Below are 17,520 nucleotides of genomic sequence, written 5' to 3' on the forward strand. Positions count from 1 at the left end.
AACAAAATGTTGTGACAATGTCATTCTTACAGCTTTTTCTTTCAGCCCTTTCGTACAACAACTTTTTTCGTGATGTAGCTGAAGGGGTTTCCTACAGTGTGTATCAGGGGCCTGTCGTGGGGTATCCCAGTTCATTTACAAGGGCCCTGGCCTTTTTATTTGGCAACTTATTCTATGTGTTTAGCCTCTCTCCGGTGAGGAGATGAGGAGCAGAGGAGAGGGGCCAGACGGGGTGAAGATGAGAGGCAGAGATGAGAGGAGGAGGAGGAGGAGGGAAGGAATATAAAAGGATGAAAAGGAGATGAGAGGAGAGGAAGGTGTGGGGGAGAGACAGAGAGAGGAAGAGGACGTGTGAAAGACAGGAAGCTCCGGTCAGAGCACCTGTCACGGAAGAGGCTCCTGCTTTCTATCACCGTCTCCTCTCCTCTTTTTTCCATCCATCTCCTTTGTCCGGCAACAGGAGGGACACCCAGAGGGGAAGGAGCGGGTGCTTAAAATTCCTCCTTCCTTCCTGTGTCCATCTCCTCTCCTAAAGACCTGTTGTCTCCATAGCAACAGGCCCTGTCTTCATACTGAGCTTATTCAGTTGGTAGTCATGAATGTGTGTGTGTGAGTGAGGCAGAGAGAGCGCGTTTGCTGCTGCTCAGGCCTCTCTGTGTCAGCATTTGACCCGTGCATGTTGTTGTTGTTGTTGTTGTTGTTTCTCGGGAGAAAACACTCCGTCCGAACTCGTTTGCTGGAACAAGTTTTGAAAGCCAGTTCATTTTTTGGTCAATCTGAAGAACTCTTGTGTTAAAATGGAAGGAGTGTTGGCTGGTCTCTGGACATTAAAAAGAAAAAAAATGTTGTCAGTATTTGAGTTTTGAATCAGGCACCGTGACGCTTCTCACCTCCCCGCCCTGGAAGCATGTACATACTGCAGCGGGCAGTAAAGGATTGACAGCTCTTCCAGCCAATGGCAGCCCGGTCTGTTCTGAGTTAGTTATTTTGGGGGGGAAAGGCTGCGACTGGCTGTCCATCAGCAGCCGGGGGAGGTCGTGATCGGGCTGTGGTGCAGGTAGGCGGAGTTCACCACAGAAACTGGGAAGTTGAAAATGAACGGCGAGGTGGGCGTGGCCGCCGTCGCCGTGGCCGCCGTCGCCGACTTGGGTGCGAGCAGCGGGCTCGCTGTGGCGGCCGCCTCGGCGGCGCAAGAGGTGGCGAGGAGCTGGGACTCGAACTGCAGCAGCTGGCCCATGAAGCTGAAGTTGGGGGAGATGATGCTGCGACGCCGCCGCACAAACTCGAAGGCTTCCTCCAGACGCACCTGCTTCCTCTTCATCAGGTAGGCCAGGCAGATGGTGGCGGAGCGGGAGATGCCTGCTTGACAATGGACCAGTACTCGCCCGCTGGAGTCCCGCACTGAATCTGATGAGAGAGGGGGGGGGGGGGGGGGTCAGAGGTTAGACCTTTCCATGGATAATAAAGATAATATCACTATTCGATAGATTGCCATGGATTTGGTACCCCAGTGACTATGGTGATCCCTGAGTCTGACTTATCCAAACAAATGACATTCCCATCAGCCTCAGCTTATCACGCTAAACTATGCTGGTGAACATGGAAAACATGATGAATTCATGGTGTGAGTATATTGGCATGTCAGTGCTGTGCCTAAGCTTAGATCAGTGCTGTGCCTAAGCTTAGCCTTGCTAAGCCGCTAGCATGGCTGTAGACTCTTAGGACTTGTTTTCGTTATGGTGCAGTGCTGTGCTTGAGGTTGGCCTTGCAGAGCTGCTGGCATGGCTGCAGCCTCTTAAACTTGTTTTTGTTTTGGTTGGTATGAGGCTTTTTTTCATTGTGGTTTGCTGCAAGCTCAGTTTTCCGTCATTGACAATGACAATGTTTTCCGGGTTTATTTCATCTTCAAGCGAAAAGTTCCCCATTTGAACTTGGTGGCACCAAAATATAGGCAAATAACACTGACACAGCTCAAAATGTAAATCTCAGTTCACATTAAATGCATGCATTACATGCACCAGTGCCTCTTGTGTGCAAAAAAAAAAAAATAACCCTAGGCTGAACCTCATGTTGAGCCTTGTCTTTGTATTTTTGAGAAAAAAGCAGTGCTCTCTGAACAGATGAAGAATGCAATTTTATCTCAACTGTTTTCTATCATCATTTCGTGTGGACACCTTGAACCGTAACAAACAAAATGGCACCCTAAATTCTTTACATCCACCAAGTATTTAAAACTCAGATGCACAGCTTTGCCTCAAACTGTTTTCATTTCTTCTCCGCTACACTCTCATGTCTTCGCCTCTCTGTGCAGCCAAACTAGCGTCAAAGTGAGAAAGCAGCAAATCATATTTGAACTGAAACACGCGAGTGCAAAACAATTTGATTCATCAGCCCCTCTCACACTTCCTCCCCGGTCCTATTTATGTCTCCATCTCTTTCACTACGTTTGGCCGCGTGCTATTACTTTGTTGCTGTGAATAACCAGATTTAGGTCATAGTTTGATTAAAGCATTTACAGTAACTCAATTTCCCCAACAGCCTCAGTTTGAGTGATTAGTTGGACACGGTCATGTTGTGGAGCATGTGTGGCGGCCTGCAGGACATTAGAAGCACAGAATATGAAGGAGATAATTCATTTTTCCACCACAACCGACTATGCTGCTGTTTGAATAATAAAATGACTGCTTTGATTCCAGTTCACTCCATGACCTTTGTACTGCCATTTCTCTAAACGCACAGATGCTTGATTTATAACAAACACCCCCCCCCCCCCCCAATCTCTCAATCTTTGTGTCTCGTACTTTTCGGCTGTCGAAATTCTTTCTCTCTCTTTCACACACAAAACAGATTTCAGGTAACTCCACCACGGCGTCTGTTCACCCGGTAACAGTGGATGAGTCAGACTCTGGTCCCACAGCAGCTAACTATGACGCATACCAGCACCTACACACCTACACACACACCTACACACACACCTACACACACACACACACACACACACACACACATCAGAGACCTCGCTCACGACCATACACTCCCAGTAAGGAAACCTCACACAAAATGTCTACGCACAGCATGGATATGCAAAGCAAATGCAAATCACACACTTGCCTATATTACATACTTAAACACAAATGAGAAATCGTGCTCCAAAGAAATGACTGATTGGAATTTTTTCTGCTCTGTCTTTTTCTGGCTTGCATTACATTGTTTGTTCTGCAAAGCATTCATTTGATTCGATTTTTTTGGGAGGTATTTTCTTTCTTTTTCTGTCTTTTTTATGTGTGATGAAGGGCTACTAATAATGAATCATTTTTTCAACAGATCCCAATGAATAAATGTCTGATTTGTCATCCTGTGTGCCTGCTGCTCTATACGCACAGTGTGGCCGGTAAACATTAAAGCTTTTCTGATCACACTCTCCGAAAATGCAACAGAAGAAATACCCCAGCAATGAGGAAGAAGCACACGAAACAAAGATGTTACATTCGATTTAAATAAAGTAAACACATGAACTGCAATTATTAGTCGTTCGAAAGAAAAATTATTTAAGTCATCTTTTAAGCAAATGCGAAAATATTTGATGATTTTGGATTCTCAGATGTTAGGAATGTTATTTTTGGCTTAAATGACAGTAAATTGAATATCTTTGGGTTTTAGGCTTTTGGTTGGACAAAACAAGACGTGAAATATCCTTTTGGGCTCTAGGAAATTGTGGTGGGCATTTTCCCATTTTTCTGCTCATAATCAGCAGAATATTTCGATTTGAATTATATAAACAATGTCTTTGACATGTTAGATTTACGGGCTTTTTTATGTACTTAAAATGATGCAAAAACGTAAAATCAAACCACATAAAGTACAAAACATGCCTGAGGGGAGCTCGTTTCATTTGTAGTCACCCACCATGGGAAAGCATTTGTTCTGCTAAGACACCACACACACACGTCACACACTTATTAACTAACCTATGAACTCAATGGCCTCCAGGAACCAGCAGCTGATATCTTCTTTATGGTTGTCCTCCACGGGAATACATTTGTACTGGTACGCCCCCTCGAAGTGGTTGGGACAGTCGGCGGACACGTTCAGCAAGGCGGAGATTCCTATGCCGTCCAAAACCTCTTTCTTTGAGGCGTGAAGGGCACTACCAAGGTAGAGGAACGGGAGAATCTCAACTGGGCCGCCCTGGACCGAAAAAAAGACAGATGGGAGGATGATGATTCATTTATTATTTCATTAGAAATCAGCAGTGAAGAGACCGATTTTCTGTTCTAAAGGCCGTCTGTTCATAATTCATTCAGTCACTAAGTCTTCACTCCTTACATGAAGAAACATCTCCTGACACAACCTGGAGAGACAACTTACTGAATTCAAAACAGCTGACGTCATGAGACAAAGAATTCACTGTCTCGTTGTGCAGCAGAGGCCAGATGGCAGATGACTCCAGCATAAGTGTGACCTCGCTTGAATATTTTTCTAATCACATTAGGTGCGCCTTTCATCTGACAGGGGTTGCTTATTATCTGTGTAATTAATGCAGGGTCATTTGATACGGGCTATTTAGTTTGTTCGTTTCAAGCAGAGTTGTTTCTCTATTATAGGAAACACATCTCGCTGTAAGAAGTGAATATCTGATGAACTGACTAATGTGTGGAAAAATTAGTGTTTTTTTTTTTTTTTTACTTATCAGTAAGTACAACAGATCTATCTCGGGGATTTACACTCACCATTTTCTCACGCTTCGTTGAGGACACCTTGTATATATTCTGCAATCACACTTTATAAGTGGAAAACTAAAAATAGACTCCACAGCAACACATCCTCAAAAAGTCTACTCAATGACATGTTTTAAGATATCATTGTCTGAGGATGTGAAGGTGTTCTTGCATTTCCTGGAAAAAGGAAGTATCATTAAAAATGTGTTGAAAATATGAATTATTGGCCATAACATCTAATGCCTAAGCCTACAGTACAACACTGCCGTCACCCTTCATAATGAGGAACACGAAGCTTCCATAATTATAAAGATAGGTTTTATGATTAACTTGTTTGTGCAAGTTGTGTCTTATCTAGTGTTCTGCGGTAATGTTTCTACTGAGCACATTACATTATTTTGAAACGTTTCCCAAAGTATATTCGAATGTAAGTAGTAGAAGTTTTGTTTTCCTCTTTCATTGGACCTGAGGGGTCAGCCAGCTGGCAGTCTATACCGGTAGTGAGACTTATTGACTTATTGTCTGTTTATGTCACTGCCGCTGACGACCTCGGTACTGACGCAGCTTCAGGAAATGATCAATACTGCTAAGAGATGTAATGTGAGGAGAGCGGGGAGAGGGGGGGTTGGATAATATGAGGTAAATAGTGAGTGAGATACCCGACAGGAAGCTACAGTATTGGTTCAATACAAATCCCACTTATCAGTACGGCCGAGACTATCAAGCATTTTTCTTAGAAAACGCACAGAGGCTGTATTGTCTGGCGTCTCTCTCCTCATGCGTTCCAGGGGAATTAAAGCCGGACCACATGTGACTGTGTGTGAACGTTGCATAAAATCTGTGGGCTCAAACAGCAGATCAGCGACCAACCAAACGACACCACCCGGGTCACAGGAAGTGACGCAGAGGGGGAATCAATAGTGACCTATGACCTCCAGTGTACAGCCTGTCATTAAAAAAAAGTGGATTTTTCAGAAAACGTTCACAGCAGTATACATTGCTTTTTTTTATGGACTTAAGACTGATGAAACAAAATATACTTTCACTGCTTTGAGAAATGCGGTTGAATGATCGTGGGAAAGTACACAACAGTAATGTTGCAAAGCAAATACCTTCCAGTGTTTGCACATGGCAGCTCTGCGTGTGAATGCGTGCGACTAAAGTTGACTTTTTACAGGCTGAAAAAAACGAGTTGACTGACAAGAAATAATAAATTCTAATTATTTAAAAGGCGATAAGCATTTGTGATTAATTTCTTACATTTATTAATGAAATCTTTAGTCTTAACTGGTTGCCCACACTTAATAGCAGTTTACACATGATCTACATCAGGTGGACACTGGTGAATGATAACTTTGTTATGTAAAGTGTTCTGGCTGAAAAGGCGTGTGAGGTTTTGAGTTTGTCTGTCTCCTGGGGTCTTACCTGGTCGTGGTGAGGTGTCCCACAAGACGAGCAGGCAGAGTCGATGCTGGACTGGCTGGTGAGGCTCGGTAAGGATTTGGTCTTTATACAAAACTCCGGGTACTCTGAGAAAAACCTGTCGTATCCACCTGCATGGCAAAAGAGACGTCACGATTCAAATACAATGCAAAGCACATCTTAAATGATCACATTGGAAACAATAGGATAGTAAAACACGAGACATTCAATCAATTAATTTAATTAAAATCCTCCAGGATCATGACAGAAATAGGGATTTTTTTTAGTGGGGGACATCAGGACAAAAGGAACATGGCAACCCACATAAACATCACAGCACAATCTGCACCAGGATTTTTCGCCTCTACATTGAGTGTGCCTGACGTGAAGTCTATTAAACCGACCCCTGACCTACTCTGTTCTATGTCTACTACCGTGGATTTGAGAACAATTTCATCATCCCTTTGCTGTATTTTTCTACACGTCTGCAGGCTGACCGCTGGTCCCTGCACCTCAGGGATCCCATCAGAATAACTGGGAAATGTCATCCTTATAAACTACACACATACACTCCTGTGCGCTTCAAGGCGTACTACGTCATTAGGATGCACACACAAAAACAGAATGCGCCACAGCTTGCAGCAGCTTTGCCTTTTCAAATTCCCGGCAGTCTAAATATAGTCTGGTGGGTAAATCGAGCGTTGATTTGAGGTCGCACAGCTTCCCGACTGTTTCTGAAAGGATCATGTGTGTCCTGTAAGTCCCTACGGTTAGATGTGGCTTCTACGCATCGGCATTACCTCATTCACTCAGCTCACGGCCATTGGTCTGCGGTGTGAGTGACTGGGTGAGTGAGTGTGCGTGTTGTAAAGAAATTACACCAGTGCATAAAAATAGAGTAGGAACAGTTAGGAGGAGATTTCAATGATCTGGGCTATTACAGGTACAAAAACAATATCCACTTATCTTTATGGAGGCAATAAAATAATATTGATTATGTTGGTTGAAAAATGTTACTAGATAGGCTGGTGACATATCAATTGAAATGAGGCTATACGTGAAATTTGGAGCAATTATTATTATTGGCTCCCATTTAAAACCTCAATAAGATTAAATAAATGATCATGAAGAGAAATTGAATCTTCCAAATAAGTATTTTATCAAAGTTATTGTCATTTCAAAATATTTGTATTAATACAAAGAAGAAGCTCCATTTGTATTTGGATATAACAGTGTTGGAGATAATAAAAAAAGACACCTATTGTGTTTAAAAATATGTATATGTATACACTTGGTTATGGGCTGTTACTGCCCCCATTAAAAGCTGGATTTAACAATGAGGTATTGTGTTATTACAATATTATAATACATTTTCTTAATACAATTTTGACAGTGCCCTATATTACGGTTGAATCAAAGAATAAACACCACTGCGCACGTTAAACTAAATGTGGATCCGGAAATGTGTTGACCCTAATGCTGCTGGTGAATGTACTCTATTCTCATCGGATGCTGCCCATAAAGGCTGAGTGTCATAATAAAAAAAAAAAACATATTTAGGCTACCTTTGAGCAGGTAGATCTGTGTGCCGGAGGAGTCCCTGCACACCGTGTTGAGCACCAGAGTCAGCGTGCTGTCCTCCTTCACTTTCTCGGCGTCCGGCGTCCTCTCGTCGTACAGCACCACGGCGGAGTACATCCCGGACCGGAGGCGGCCGCGGACCTCCTCGTCCCCGGCCAGTATCTGGTCCAGGCTGAGCACGGAGCCCTTGGCTCTGCGGCGGACGATGGTGTTGCAGCCGGCGTTGACGGCGCCGCGTATGTGCCCCGCGTTGAAGGCGAGGAAGGAGCGGCAGTCCAGCAGCAGGCACTTGGTGCTGTCGTCCTTTAAAAACCGCTTCACCACCGGACAGTCCATCTCGCCCAGGTCCTCCATCGCACGTCGTTTTCGGGCTGCGTGTGTTGGCTGCACTGTCGGTTGTCTCCTCCGTCTGTCTCTCTCTCTCTCTCTCTCGCTGTGGGCCCCCACCGCCCTCCAAAAACTTCCGATCCTGCGGTGGATTGCGTTTTTGCGCTCTCTCTACACGCGCATTGTAAAAAAAAAACAAAAAAAAAACGCACTACTCTTCACGCTTCAGTCCCGGTCACCTCTTTCGTTCTCCTCGCTCCCTCTCCCGAGTGTTTCTCCTCAGGATTGTTTCTCTTTATTTTTCTTTTTTTGTGTGAATGGGTGCCCCGCGTCACGGCGGAGGTGACGTCAACCGGTAGCAGCCAATCGCAAAGCGTCTAGAGTCCCGTCCCCTTCCCTCCTCTGCCGTTCATTCATAAAACAAAATAGACATCAATGAAACCAGAGGCGATGGGGATGGAGATTGGACTCCATGGGGCGTACAGTGGAGTTTGCCAATAGCCAAGCCTTAACCACCTCGTGACCACATTTTAATAGTTTTTTTACGATCAAATAAGGGGGAAATGGATTCTAAATGAACGGTCCTAAAATCCACTAAATGAAGATGCCCTTATTAAAATATTTTTTTGAAAAAAATGAATAAATGTGAAAAGTTTGGGTGCTTGTACATACATGATATCACTGAGAATTAAAACACAACTCTGCAACTCGGCTATATGGAGCTTTTTAGCCCCTTGTCAGTTTTTAGTTTGTTTTAAATTAGTTTTAAGCCACAAAACATACTTTGTATTCAGTCTCTATCATTTAAACCGTCCTCCATGACCAGCAAAATGAACTGTGATAAACCCACTGCATGCTGCCTGCCTAGCACCAAAAGGCAGACAGAACTTTTGTAAAAAAAAGTATCAGATATTCTTTCTTAGGACTGTCGGAGACAAAAATAAAGCTAAAAAAACTGTGAATATTACCAACTTTTTAAGATGGCATTAGCAGTGTTTGTCAGTTTGCTTCCGTGTGGCTAAACATCAACTATTGCAGCTTTGAGGTCAGCATTTTGATCTAAATTAAGCTGTAAATTTTACTTTATTTCATTTTTTTTTTCATTTAAGGTTCAGAGCTACTTTATTTAGCTGCTATATTGATAAAGTCTGGTGTAATGTGCTGAGGAAGGTGCTGGACTGCAGGTGGGTGTGCATATGTGCGCACATGAACGTTTGTGTGTGTGCGTGTGTATACATCTGAGTGTGCATCTGTGTGTGTGGGTGTGTAATCCTACGAGCGGAAACGCAATTTGCATCTCGTATCAAACAGCCTTAGTGTGCGTGCTCAGGTATTTGCATGTTGATCCCATTTCCATGGTTACAAGAGGAAAGAGAGCAGCACGGCAACAGATGGGAGGAGGCAGACACCCCGACACAAACAGACACACTACACTCCAGCTGAAAGAGACAGACAAATAAACAGCATTCATAAAAAAAAAAATCCTATTCTCAGATAGATTTATTATGAATGGGTGAAAACATGAGTATATGTACATACAGTATATAGCTGTGTTAATTGTGTTTACAGGCCTTTACGCTCAACTCATAAAGTGCTGTAAATGTGATGTATTTTTGATGAATATTCCAACAAGATGTAGCTGATGTAATACACGTATATGATCTGACAGCAATGGCCCTTGTAAGCAGACTATCGGTAACCAAAACTGCTGAAATTCTTGGTAATAATGGCGTGGTTCCTGTCTGACATGGCAAGAAAAAGAAAGAGAGACTAGACAGTAAGCAAAAGGAAAACCTCAAAAGAGGAAATGTTGCATGCTTATGCACGCAATGCAAATGTGTATGTATTTCCGTGAAAAAGAGAGCAGTCACTTTCTGTATTATATGACAGAAATATATATATTTTTGTACAATATAATATGAGACGTTGAGATTTTTGTTGGACACGTATTACCCAGAGTTACTGGCCATGAGAATATTTTGCTTCAACACATTTAGATGCATTGTATGTCCTCAGTTTCAAAGCAGTAAAGCAATTCAGTTTTGCACTTTGCAGTTGCAGGAGACTTAAAAAGAAAGCTCTCATATACACAGGCTAGCACGGACCATGACTTGTAAACTGTCAAATCGGTGGAGTGCCCCTTTAACCATGTTGCAGTGTTATCAACTAAAGGATGTAGAACACCGTTGACAAATCACAAGTTCGAGCATTCAAAGATGGGTTACAAAAGGTACAGACCAACACAATAAGGTGAGTTACTTCAATGCTCCTAGACACAGATTCTCCACATTTTTGGAGCTCTCCTGAATGTCATTTCTTTTAATGGGTTTTTGGTCAGATGCCTTAAATAAGGTCTTACAAACAAACACATTTTAAAGTTTTGTTCTATGATATTAAAATATGCCAGTAAACACCCCTTCCGTAACTTAAAAAAGGGCTTATAAGTGGCTAAATGAGACAACAGAACATCATCATGCCGAATGGTCCCCCTTTACAACCTCGTTGTTTATACTCACGCTCATGTGATCGCGGTGTAGTTTGTTTACAGCCCCCGCGGTCACCTTTTTACCTCCAGGCGATTGCATGAAAACAAATCATATAAGTGGTGTTCATTTGTAAAGATAATCTTGCACAATGTGTAAGTATCATCAACTTGTGTTTATCACAGATTTCTGCATTAATCTATAATTCAATGGAAAAATCACTTTGGCTTTTTTTTTCTTTTACAAGGGAACCAGTGCGATGCTATAGCATCTGGGGTTGGCCTACAAAACTACGTCATCCCTGCAGCACTCTAATCTCCCAAGAAATCCCCTCCATGTGGTGCTTTGAACATGACGGTTTAGAGCGCATGTCTCACCCGTCGGTCAATATTCTCTCAGGTATCCTGGGTTGAGATCTGGTGCTTGGGACGGCCACAGTTTGATTCACATCATTCTCATCAAACCGTTCAGTGACCCCCTGGTGCCCTGTGAGGAAACACCTGCCTTCGTTGTTAGTCAACTCATTTGTTCAGGTTTTCTTTTTCATTTGTCATATGTCTGTGGATTTGCATGCCTCTGGATCGCATTGTGTTCAGTACATCCAACAAAAGTGACTCTGTGCAGAAAAATGTAGTATGACATGTATTCGGCGTGTGTATCAAGTTTGCTGCGCGTGAGCATGAAGTGCGAGCAGTTGACAGAAGCACTGCAGCAAAAATAAATCATGAATGAAAGGACCTTGAATGTTGAGAGGAAGACGAGACAGCGACAGGCACAACAGGGATGATGTGGAGATGAAGGACGATGAGGGAAAGGGAGGAGGGAAGGTGAGGGATGGATGATCGAGTAAGAAAGAAGAGGTGACTACTTGTGCTGGACTGCAGCCTCTAGTGTCCCATATAAACACACACACACACACACACACACACACACACACACACACACACACACACCACGCCGCATTACTACCAACCCTAAACAATGCTTCGCACTGGCGGGATGGTGCTGCTGCCGTAGCAACAAGGGAGAGGTGTAGGAGGGCGGAGACAGTCCGGGGGGGCTGCGAGGGGATTGGCTGGAAACAGACTCTGCACTGATGTCATCCCTCCCTCCCCCGGCTCTCCCCTGTCCATCCATTCATCCCCTCACATCCCTCGCCCGCATGCTGTCATCCATCAACACAGTGGAGGGGGGGAGAGAGAGAGGGAGGGTATTTTGTATTTGAGCTTTGCACACGTCATCGTCCTCTCTCTATATAATCTTGTCATTTTTTTTTATGCATACATCGAGTACAAAGTCCACAAGGCAGGACAATTAAAACAGCAACACACCATGAGAAACAGCACACACTCAAACTTGCGTGAGTGTGTTTGTGTGTTTCATGTGTGTACGTTCTAGATCTGCCCCACTCTCTAATCCCATAATCCAATGGTTAAGCCTTGACTGAGTGCCGCAAACATTTACATGAATGAGTTAGTGTCGTTTGTCATGCGTCTGTGTGAGTGTGTCGACAGAGGCAGAGAGAGAAGGATGACGGAGAGACAGAGTTATGAAAGGGGGGAAATAAGAGTAACTATAATTCAAATGATGAAAGAGATGCTGTTAGGAAACAGAGGGGGGGGGGGGGGTAAACTGAAAAAAAGTATAGAGAGAAGGAGGGCAAAGGATAGAGGCAGCGAGAGTTGAGTGAGTGGTGTGTGGGGGTTGTTACTCTGTTAAGAGCGGATCCATAATTTATGTAAGAGTGAAATTGTCATTGCTGACAAACTGTTTAACTTGTTTCTGATTTTAAAATCCAGGGATATTAAACATTAAACTGACTTTACATAAATGTAGATATTCCTATGAACCCGGATTGATGTATTGGATAAATACATGTGATGCCAATGCTTTTTGGGATATATTTTATGAGTTAATGTCATGTTTGTCCAGAGCTGTTTGTGGAGACTCTGTTGGTTAATGAGTAATAAAACAGGTCACCAGCTGCTTATCCCCATTTCAATGGACCAACTTACTGAGCACACACACACACACACACACACACACACACACACACACACACACACACACACACACACACACACACACATGCAAGGCCATTGCATTGAATCCCTTCTTGTCTGGACCTCACATGCTAATCTAGTGAACCCAATGCTGCAGACACTCTGTCGGCACACACACACACACGCACGTGCCTTATTGCCTCTTTCCTCCCACGGGTTATTGTGAATGGGAGTCGTGGGTTTCTTATTTGGTCATTAGGTTGCTTACTTCCTCCTCAGCCTTATGTGCTATAACACTGCGCTGTTTGACAACCCCCTGACCCCAAAAGGAGTCTCAGTTGTCAGGAAATCAATTATTTTTAAATGTAACCTTTATTTAACTAGGAAATTCAATGCAGTGCAGAATTTTTCCAGGTGTTTCGGTCATAAGTGGACAAAGGGCACCACTACCCCATGTTCTAAATAGGACTAAAAGCATTCATTTTTTTTTACCATATGTGTTTAGAGTGCATGGAGGAATGAAAACTCATCTGCAAGAAAACATGACCGATCTAGAACACGGAGTAGTGGGGCACCCAGCCAACAACAACTTCACTTGGCAAAATGTTTTTCACCTGTTCAGTCACAAACAAAGGAGAGAAAACTATTTCGATCAGACTTTTTTATTCTTCACTTTCCTCTAAGGGCTTCCGTAATTTCTCTCTCACGCACTCACAAAATACACTTGATCCTCATTCAAATATCTGTGTGTTTTGAATAGTCAAAGTAGCACAGGGTGAAACGGTGATCTCATATTCAAACCTATTCATATTTCACTTGAACATCTGGAACCCAGGGACGTGTGTCCAGCCAAACAGTCCTTTTACAACCTACAACATTCAAAGTGCGTTTTCTAACTAAGAAGCTATTTTGTTTTAGTAAATAAGATTAGAAAAGAAGTTCATGATCATAGCCTGGAGGAAGCTCAGGTTTTTAAAGTACCATAAATATCACAAATACTGTCTCACAGCTTGGGCACAGAGTCCAGACCGCATGTGTTTTTATATGTGGCCATCTGGGTAATATCCACAGGCTGGTGCTGAGGGGTGTACAGACAGCGGTGATGCCAAAGAAAAAGTTGAAGCTACAAGCAGGCATCATATTAGGAAGATGTGATGACATGAAACAGATCCCAGAAGAGTTTTGCATCACTTACGGCTAATGTTCAAGTTGCTATGGCCCGTTTACAACAGACACACACAGCAAAATTCATCCGTGCGTTTTCACAAAATGAGTAGTTGGAGAAGCTTAGTGACATCGTGACCACTGTTGTGCCATCGATTCCTGCCTCCCAGCTGTCAAATCATTCCTGTTCATGCTCAGACAGAGAAGGTTAAATAAAAGTAGATGGTGCAACTTCTTTCTTCATTTTGGACTCTCCAGTTCTCTGTTCCCTCAAAGGTCAGTACTGTCAAGACGTGTCACAGTTTACCTAAATGTGTTATTTTAAAGATGGTTTCTGCATACTGGGATCCCCAAATGCCATCCAATCGTCAAAAAACGCAATTCTTCAAATCAAATCTTCAAAATCTCCAAATGTCAACAAATGTTGATACCAAATCACAGCATGCATTTTTCTATGGTGTTCCTCGTGGTCTTGGTCTCTTCGTGAGGTATTTTTGGAGGAATCTTAGACATTTTTTGAGTGGTAAAAAAATGATTCGATTCAGCACCAATACACTTTTACAATTTATTTTTATCAGATAAATTATAAACTAATTAATTTAATTTAAGAGGTTGATTAAAAAAATTGTACATTTGTAAATTACTGGACAAGACAAAACAAATACACCCCCCAAAAAAGACTATAAAGTAGGAAAAAAGATAAAATAACTGACACAATGAGTTGTTTGTGTCAATATAATTCAGTGCTCTGACGTATGTGTATGAACACACGTCTACTATACATGTAAAAAGCTGTCTGGGGTAAATGTGTCTGTGCGTATATGTGGGGAAGAGAGAAAGACGTATTTTGGTATTTTTTGCTATTTGGTGGCAACTACTAATTCTTAGTGACCTCTTCTTTAACCCAAGCTTCATGTTTGTTTTCCTTTAAAAGAAAAAAAGTGTCTCAGCTCCTCTCTGTGTGTTTGTGATGGAATGTCTATGAATCAAGACTGTGAGGAGGATTATCCACAGGTCAAAAGCAGGAAGGACTAAAGCACAACTTGTTGACCTCATGTTGACCTGCGTCTCATGATATTTTTCTGTTCGTTTTCCCAGAGAACGACATGTAGGGCAGCTGACCAGAGATGGAGTGGACAAGGGGAGGAGGGGGAAGGAGAGGAAGACAGGAGATGAATGGGGGAGGGACGAGAGGAAGCGGAGTGTCCTTGTTAATGTGACACGGTCACATTTAAGCGATTGAATTTCCTCTGTGTGACTGTGTGTGTGTGTGTGTGTGTGTTTATCAGTGTATAGCCATGAGTCAATTGCCCAATTGCTACACAGCCAACATGACTTGAGTTACACAACACACAACTGATACATCCCCCCCCTCCCCCCCTATCTGCGCCCACTAGACGCTCAAAATGAACCTCGAGGTGTTCTCACAATCTGCCACAGAACAACGCAGCTGAATCCTATTACAGTATGTCCTGTGTGTTGCAATATTTCGAAAGCTCTCTCTCTTCCTGCGTGCTTCCTGCTGTCTGTAAGACTATGCAGCAGAGAAGTCAAGAGGAAGAAGTTAGAGGTAGATTGTTACCAAACTTTCACTTTCAACCTTGCAGAGCCTCATGGAGGAGAAACAGCCATTTACATGCTTTTGCTACATATTTTTGCCATTCAACTTCTTACATAACCCTCTCATATATGGCAACAGAATGCAAGCAGAGGAACTGGAAATGAAAGATAAATGCTACTGGTTGGGAAACAGCTACGGACCAGTAACATTAAAACGCTCCATTGAAATGAATAGATTCCAGTAGAAACCAGAGGACCTGCAATACAATTTCTCTGATTGATTTCTTTATTAAACTACATATACTGTCTGAAAAGCAAACGCAGTGTTGTGTAATGTTGCCTGAAGGAAAACCAACTCACAGTCATGTGTGAACCTGCTAACAATAGCCTGCTAACAGAACTAACGTGCCAGATGCTGTCCACAGACACAATGTGGGTGGACATGATATAACAATTTTTTTTTTCAAATACAATTTTTTATAGTATTATTTCTAAAGATGCCAAAAGAGCTCACGAAAACATATCAGCGTAGCCTATATTAAATAGGGCCTATTTTATATCGGTGGTGGAATTGGCTGCCAGGCTTGGGGCACTAGCTAAAATCCTGCCTAGCAGATTGCTCAGCGCATTTAGCCGTATTTTGGCACACAAATGGGTATTTTAGCGTGCTGGTGCTGCATATGTATACCGTGAGAAGGTTTTATGGAGGTTTTGAAATTGGATATTTTTTTAGTAATTCACTGTAAATGTTGTGAAAGAGACTACAGTTTCGAAAGAGCAATAACACAAGCCTATGGGCAGTGATCGTTTGATACTGTAGACATAGAAGATAAAGATAAAACAAATACATCAAATGTTATTACGCCACATCAGATACGGTCGGTACTTCTTCAAAGGAAAGCCTTTGGTTCATTTATTGTGTAATATGACTTCTGACTTCCAGTGAATGATGTATATCAAAGCAGTATTTATCACCAACACACCCTATAACCAAATAGAGAATAATGTTGATTTTCCTTTGAACTATGAATATTTCCATCTATGTGGGCTGCTCCCTAAGATCGAAGAATACTGAGAATAAGACGGAGGTGAGAGCCGTGCAGTCGTGACCGATGCAAGCATTGTATTTTTACATCTCAGCACATATACCGCCGACTTCGGGATGAAAGATAAACACAGAAATCGACTGAGATCTATATATACATATTGTCAATATGGTTTGCTGTATTTTTCTGTTTTTATATGCTTGTATGTGTGTATATCTAGGTGCGTGTTTCTGCGCATATGAATGATAATTTCATATTATGACATTTGTAATGTAGAAATAAATACATTTTGTATGCTTGGCTCAGAAGATGTGGACATAGAGATGGATAAATAACTACTTGCTGTCAGAGAGCATCCTGTACATGTTCCTCACGACGTGAAGGTCAGACTGCTCTCTGCTGTCACAGGTCACAGCAACGTCACAACGTCTGACAATCACAATCTCCTTCTGTTTAATCGAATTGTACGCTGTCTCCTCTGCTATTCTGACTTCCAATCAGACCCCTAAATATAATCAGATTTCAGATGTTGAGGGTCAAGTCACATTTACTGGACCTCTCCGCTAATCTCATTGTGTTGTGACTGATATGACATATCTTGCCCTTTTTAAGCACACCGCATTACCCACATCGACTGTGCCATGGATGCCCGTTTGTCTGTTTGTGCTGCAAGCAATGCTGCCCCTGCCCTTTGCTCATGCTGTCTATAAATACCCCAACCAGTAAAGAGCAACTTCACAGAAGGGTCGGGCTGCAGGAACTTCCAAAATTATACGTATTCAGGGCGACCCAAAATCCTGGGAACCAAAGACAGTTTGAGTGATTTCATTTTATTTTCCATATCAGATATGTCCCACTAACCAGCTCCCATTCTAGCTGCAGGGGAAATGTCTCTTTCGTCAAAATGTTTCCCATGAATTATGCCTTTAAGCCTGTCACGCATTTGCCTCAGCATTGTGCTTTAATGTGCACTGAAACTTGTGGTTGCCAGGAAACACTTGATAATATTTTTGGGCCTCGTGTCTCGATTGTGCTCTCCTGCTGGGAATATCACCCATCTCCATTGCACTTGAATTTCACCTTGTTAATCACATTCAAGAAGGCACTATTGTGGGCAGTGTACTTTATTTCATCCAAACCCCAGGAGGAAGATATAACACTAGAAAGTACTGGAACTCACAGTCCAACTCCTACTTATTCCACCAGTCGCAGCCAA

The 17,520-nt window shown here is 42.6% G+C and overlaps 1 protein-coding gene across 1 annotated transcript; it reads right to left on the reverse strand.

The window, feature by feature from the left end:
* Positions 1-1,018: 1,018 nt before the first annotated feature.
* dusp4 (dual specificity phosphatase 4) lies at positions 1,019-8,772 on the reverse strand. The gene is made up of 4 exons (XM_076079764.1): positions 7,706-8,772; positions 6,144-6,271; positions 3,969-4,188; positions 1,019-1,407 (listed from the first exon to the last, which is right to left on the reverse strand). Exons 1-4 carry the CDS (start codon positions 8,073-8,075, stop codon positions 1,019-1,021), a joined length of 1,107 nt encoding a protein of 368 aa, XP_075935879.1. The 5' UTR covers positions 8,076-8,772.
* Positions 8,773-17,520: the final 8,748 nt, after the last annotated feature.

Source organism: Anarhichas minor, unplaced genomic scaffold (genome assembly GCF_050575085.1).
Source record: "Anarhichas minor isolate MPS153535 unplaced genomic scaffold, ASM5057508v1 ptg000073l, whole genome shotgun sequence".
NCBI lineage: Eukaryota > Metazoa > Chordata > Actinopteri > Perciformes > Anarhichadidae > Anarhichas > Anarhichas minor.

What these genes read in the sequence shown, in the direction of transcription:
- dusp4 (XM_076079764.1), bottom strand. Translation starts at nt 8,075, where the DNA reads ATGGAGGACCTGGGCGAGATGGACTGTCCGGTGGTGAAGCGGTTTTTA. An exon ending in ACAGATCTACCTGCTCAAAG is followed by an intron (nt 6,272 to 7,705) that starts GTAGCCTAAATA and finishes TTTGCCATGCAG; the next exon opens with GTGGATACGACAGGTTTTTC. An exon ending in GGAGGCCATTGAGTTCATAG is followed by an intron (nt 1,408 to 3,968) that starts GTTAGTTAATAA and finishes CTCTCTCATCAG; the next exon opens with ATTCAGTGCGGGACTCCAGC.